The 5,870-nt window shown below is 51.3% G+C and overlaps 1 protein-coding gene across 1 annotated transcript; it reads right to left on the bottom strand.

The window, feature by feature from the left end:
* Positions 1-3,429: 3,429 nt before the first annotated feature.
* Positions 3,430-4,925, bottom strand: KRP23_13954 (uncharacterized protein; the record flags this gene model as incomplete). The annotated part of the gene is made up of 2 exons (XM_067884731.1): positions 3,430-3,477; positions 4,464-4,925. 2 exons carry the CDS (start codon positions 4,923-4,925, stop codon positions 3,430-3,432), a joined length of 510 nt encoding a protein of 169 aa, XP_067738113.1.
* Between the last annotated feature and the right edge of the window lie 945 nt (positions 4,926-5,870).

Raw genomic sequence — 5,870 nt, 5'->3', positions numbered from 1 at the left:
ACATTGGTCGACCAACACGATCACAATCGCTATTTTGATTGTTCAGTCCTTATTGTCAAATTTGTGTCCAAATTCGGACGCGTAGGCTGCTCAGCATCCGCAACGATGGGCGATTCATTGTCGCTTCCTGTAGGCACGCCGGCTACATACACGCGCAAATCTATTGGACCTCTCGCAGGTACGTTGCAAAATACAATTTCCGTCCACTGCAATTCTGACTGCCCCAGGTCGCGTGGCTCAGTGTCCTCCTCCTTCTCGGACCACAAGTCATTTGGGGGGGGGGGGGGGGATTTTGTGCTCCGCATCGTACTTCTGTCCGCCCTCTTCCTGGGTGTCTCTTTCGTTAAGTGGGCAACCCGGCATCGACGTCTGTCAGCAGATGGGCGTTGTCCTCCCCGCGATTAATACTACCGTGGTAAGTCTGAGCCTCCACCTTCTGCTCAATGGCTTGCTAAATCTCTTGGGCGAGTGCGATAGGGCGTATTTTAGGTGAGATTTTGCCATTAATTCCTGTAGGATTCAACTTTCCGTACAAGTTACGGAACTTGCTTCTGAGTAAGCCGTAGTCGCGCTTGAGCCAGCTCCCTCCTCTGCGCGAGCTGTACTCGAGCGCGAAATCCCCCCCCCCCCTCCATGTTACGCTCTAGTGGCTTAAACTTGTCGGTGACGGTGCAAACGAGCATTTGCTCGTTTATACTGTAGTTATGATAACCGGCGCGGCGTCCGCGCTATATATCTAACCCACACTCCCGGTTAGAACATAGCATGTAGCTAGCAATCGCAGGGCACTATCTCACCTGGACCATGGGCGCTCTTGAAGGAGAGATTTAAACGGATTTCGCGCGGCAGAGGTCGAAATCTGTAATGGGAGACTGGGAAAAAGTGGGTGTGGGTGTGGGAGGGGGGCAACTCGTGGTACACATATCTTCATATCACTATGACCAGAACATCACATTGAAGAGGGAAAATCTTGGTTTATTTTATTATGAGAACGTGCAATACATTCACAGACTTTTAAACTCTAAATGCAACCAAACTCGCCTGGGTTCACGTAATAGGACATCTCGGATGGACTCCAAACACTGGTGTCGTCGTCTTCCTGACACTTGATGTTATTTCGTAGCTAGAAAATGCAGGCGCTGCATGTGGCGGTGCTGGCAACGTACCTGCTCAATAACCACAGTTTAGAGCCGTACCATTCGGTCATCTCTTCGCCAGAAAACACATCGCGGACGGTTACCCCGACGTCGGTGTGAGAGCCTCCAGTCTGCACTTCGTGGAAGCGTGCCACAGTAAAACAAGAGTGGTCCATCAAGCGCAGTACGTCACTCTCATCGAAGTCGTTGATCTCGACGTACTTGTTGCCCGTAGTGCAATTCTTCAAGTACATACAAAACCCTCGTTAGGTTATGCCTTGCGGCACGGTGGCCCGAAGAGCTGGTCTTGCCCAAACTGCTGACCAATTACCCCCCCCCCCCCCTCCCGCTGGGTGGCTTGCGTGACCACGAGTCCACGCATCCCCACCCCCGTGTCCCGGAGAGCTGTGCTCACTCGCAGGGCGTTTCCACATCTGGCACATGAGAGCATGGCAGCGGAGATAGCAACCCACACCACACCACCACGTACGCCGGCAGGCACACAAGCGAACATCCAGATCCGCGGGTTGTGTTGAGAGGAAGTTTCTTCACGGCTGTGTAGCATTTGGCACAGCCTGCAAGCAATCCTCAAAGGCAAAGAGGCTGAGTTCAAGGACACCATCCCGACAAGCATAATCGTCTTTCAACATAAAGTTGCAGTAAAACTGCAACCCTGGTGCTCGACTCTCCGGATCGACCAAGGGGGAAGGCAAGCGCCACTAGTAGGAGAAGCAGGAGTCGAGTAGCGATAGCTTTAGGAGTTTAGCCAGAAGGAATCTCACTTCTACTTTTACAATCATTAAGACACCAGTAACGCAACGCGGAAATTACAACAAACATACTTTAATCCTAAAGAACCGCTAGCATGGCATCCAGCACGCAGTAGTACGAGGCCGACAGCGACGTGGTGATGCGGGCAGCTAACCAGCCGGTGTTCGAGTTTTTCAAGGCACCCTGGCTGGATGATTGGAGCCTCGACACGTTGGTCAAGCACGCCACCAGTACGAAGAAACTGTTCGAAATATGGAGGAAAAGCCCAAAACGGTTGCTCCTTACCAGCCAGGCTCGAATGATTTGAAGAACAGGACCGCAAAGCCTCAGAATCGGACTAATGATGTCTAGCGCAGCTCATCGACGGGTGCTGCTCCGGCTCAACATATACGGAAGGACCCGAAGCCACCTAAGACAGTATGCTGGCACTGCCAAGGTTACCGTTGGTTCCGTGACTGCACGACCGCCACGGAGGATGATAAAACGAACCTACCGTTGCTGGAGGCTAGACTGTGATTTGTCCCGACTCTGTGACTATCGATATCGTGTTGCAGACTGCTGTCGGTACAGTTCGCCTGCGTGATGTGATGTGCTTAGTCATGAAAGAGACCGATTTTCTTCTCAGAAACAATACACTAGAGTCGTTGGGTATTGATGTGAACCAGCAGCCGGAACAATTTGCTGGAACTGACCTACCTGAGGTTAGTGATTCATTTGAAGAGGACCAAAGTGCAGACATTGACCTCTCTGCCTCCGAGGTGCATGTCAAATTGGAGGATATGGTGGGAACAACGGGTCTGACCCAGCATTTCTCTCTTTTTTGCGCGAGTCTGTGGCGAAATGTGAGGATATATTTCGTATTGACCTTGGTGCTGACCCACCTGCTAACATAGCACTACTACAAATCAAGGTGGTCGAAGGTGCTAAACCCTTCAGGGCTCGCTCGCGCCGATACGCTCCAGCCCAGCGTCAGTTCCTTGGAGGACATCTTTTCGATCAACAGTTTGGAGCAGCAGTGCCGATAGTTTCTGAAGCGCTGTCTCTTATGCAAGCACGTGAAAGGCGTAAACATGATCCCACGACCCTGGGGTCCTACATACAATGCCACTGACGGAAATGAGATGCTGCACCGGGATTTCCTCTCTCTTGGCGACAGATCGGCAAGTGCAGATCTCTACTTGTACTAAAAGATGGCCTGACTCAAGCCCCAGCCATCCGGGCCAAATGGCCACTCCAGATGAACACTTCCAAGACCGAGCATATTATCGTACATCGCAGTCCAACGGCCTACTCAAACCGGATCTCCCGCTACAAGCATGGAACCTGGCGCAACACGCGCAAACTAGGCTCCCTTCTAGGTGACACAGAAGACCTCTCCCGACGCAATAACCTCGCCACTGCAGCGCTACACGGAATGTGGAAGATATGGCTCCGGCCATCGAAGACCTCTGAAGCAACACGACTACGTCTCTACAACAGCTACGTCCTGCTAATCCTACTCTATAATAGCGGAACCTGGGCCCTAACACAGACCGACCTTCTTGGTCTGGAAAGCTTCCACCGCCAACAACTACGGTGTGACCTACCCGGACAGAATTCCCAACGACAAGCTCTACGACCGCACAGCGACGGAACCGCTCCGTTACCACTTTTTCCGCAACCGATGGAGACTGTTTGGTCACATCCTTCGCCGCCCAGCAGGGATCCCAGCCAACCGCTTCATGGACGCTTATTTCAGACCCAGCGAACACGGTGCATGACAAGGCAGACGGAGACTCACGTTTCCTTTGGTACTCGACGCCGACCTCCAGACTCTTTCCTCAGGACACAGACTTCAGAGAGCCCCCGACCTCTACCTGCTCCGCATGTGTGCCCAGGACCGTGACGGCTGGAAACACCTAACCGAAGGGCTACTCGCGTACGCGCCGCTAGACTGACTCTGGCCGAGAGAAGAGAGAACAGTAGAAATTGAGAGATAGCCCGACGCATGCAGAAGTTGAACTACTACGGTGGCTAGACGGCTCGCGAAACGCGTTCACAATACAAAATAGTCAAGAAAACAGAACAGTTTTTTTCTCTCAACCACGCAAGGGCGAAGTTCAGGTATCGATAAGTACACATAGCCTTGGATAAAACCTAGTAGGAAGCATTATATCTACGCCTATTAGTGTAGCGAGTGTTCATCCGTGGCAAGGCCAAGAGTTGAGAGTGGCCGTGTTTGATGCGCTTTGGGCGAGTGTTCCCCGTATACTGGAGAAGCGAGAGTGCACTCCATTGAATTCTTACCGCCGAAGTTAATTCTGGTAACCTCGTATCGTGTCCTTCTGAAGGCCTGCGAGGTAGTAGTGTGTGTGTAGAGCATCTGAGCTGTAGCTCGTGGCTAGTAGAGCTGATATTTTGTTCGTTGGCCTACGGCAATTACAGTACAACCAACCCGATGCAAGGAAAAGAACTAGTGCCTTCAGGTTCAATTGCCCGGCAAAACCTATTGAGTCTTCACGAACTCGGTGGGTGTTGATGGTGTGAAGTGCCCACATATTTTGGACCTATTCCTACACGACATAACTGCCGTGTGTCCCGCGCCCTACGGTCTCCCTTAAGTTGTACTGCTTCAAGTTCGTCGTGAAGAGCGTCAATTTCCTCTCGCGCAGTGCCCAGCTCCTCCAGCAGCGCGTTGCCAGCGTTAGCAGCCAGGCGAAGGTTGTCCTGTTCCCCCGCCAGCTCCACCAGCACGCGCGCCAGCTTCTCCTCGAGCAGTCGTTCTCTCGCGTCTTCCTCCGTCTCCGGGTTGTTGCTATGACGCTTAGCATCTCTGCCGCCTTCTGTCACTGCGTCACTTGGTCGAAAGCTGGAGCTGCGCTGTCCTGCGTCGTCCACCAACAAGTCGATGATGAGCTGACACACGTGGTCAAGTAGCGCGTCGTCACCGGTCGCATGTTCTTCGAGCGCGTCGACGCCGCTGACCTTATCCTGTCCAGTTGTGGCAACGCAAATATAAACACCAAATCGTAAAGGCATGTAATACGCAGATTTGGTTTTTTTTTCCTTCCAATTCTGACGGTTTTTATTGTCTGTATAAGCGCGCACATAACGGTACAATGTACCAATTGTTGTGACAGCGACGGTAGCATTTCAAGAATGATAGTAATCTGCCAGTTAGTGACACTAATTGAAACGGTAGGTAAGGTAAGGTAAGGTAAGGTAAGGTAAGGTAAGGCAAGGTAAGGTAAGGTAAGGTAAGGTAAGGTAAGGTAAGGTAAGGTAAGGTAAGGTAAGGTAAGGTAAGGTAAGGTAAGGTAAGGTAAGGTAAGGATTTATGTGTTCGCGTGGGCAAATAGGAAAAGACACGAGTAAATTGAAATCAAGTTAAATATGCAGCAATTACGCCTAAATGTATGTAAGTATAAATACGCTTGAAAAAAAAGGTATTAAAATCGGACATGTACCGAATTCTCTATGTCAAGGCATACATCTCATGCGAGAGGTAAACGCGTGAGGTTAATGCGTGAAGTAAGCCCATTTTGACTGTCTGTTCGCTAAAAAGGACGCTGGATAAGCCGAACCTGATTCATGCGCTTTCGTTAGACATATCTTGTCTTTTGAGAGCTGCCGTCTGACAGCGTGTCTTATGTTTTGCCATCAATGTTTTTGACGTGCATTTCGTACGACGACTCGTTGTACGGCAACATGAGCTATATCATATGCTAGAACCACTCAGAGCACCTCACATACTCTCCAGTTCCCAGCCCTTGGCCCCCAGCATTTCCCCATGCCCCCATCTCGTTCTGCGCGATCGTCCTCCCCCGAAGACCCCACCATAATTGCGAGAAGCAATGAAGTTACTCCGATCTCCTCAACGCCACCCACCGAGTCTCTCAACGCGGTGAACGTTCACCGCGCACGTACAACGTCCAGGACTCAAACGGCTTACCGCAGCTATCGCCGCGGCATTGCTGCATGGAT

The sequence above is a fragment of the Phytophthora ramorum genome, assembly GCF_020800215.1.
Source record: "Phytophthora ramorum isolate Pr-102 chromosome Unknown Phyram_PR-102_s0019, whole genome shotgun sequence".
NCBI lineage: Eukaryota > Oomycota > Peronosporomycetes > Peronosporales > Peronosporaceae > Phytophthora > Phytophthora ramorum.
Note: the sequence above shows the minus strand (reverse complement) of the source record. Positions and strands in the feature narration are given on the sequence as shown.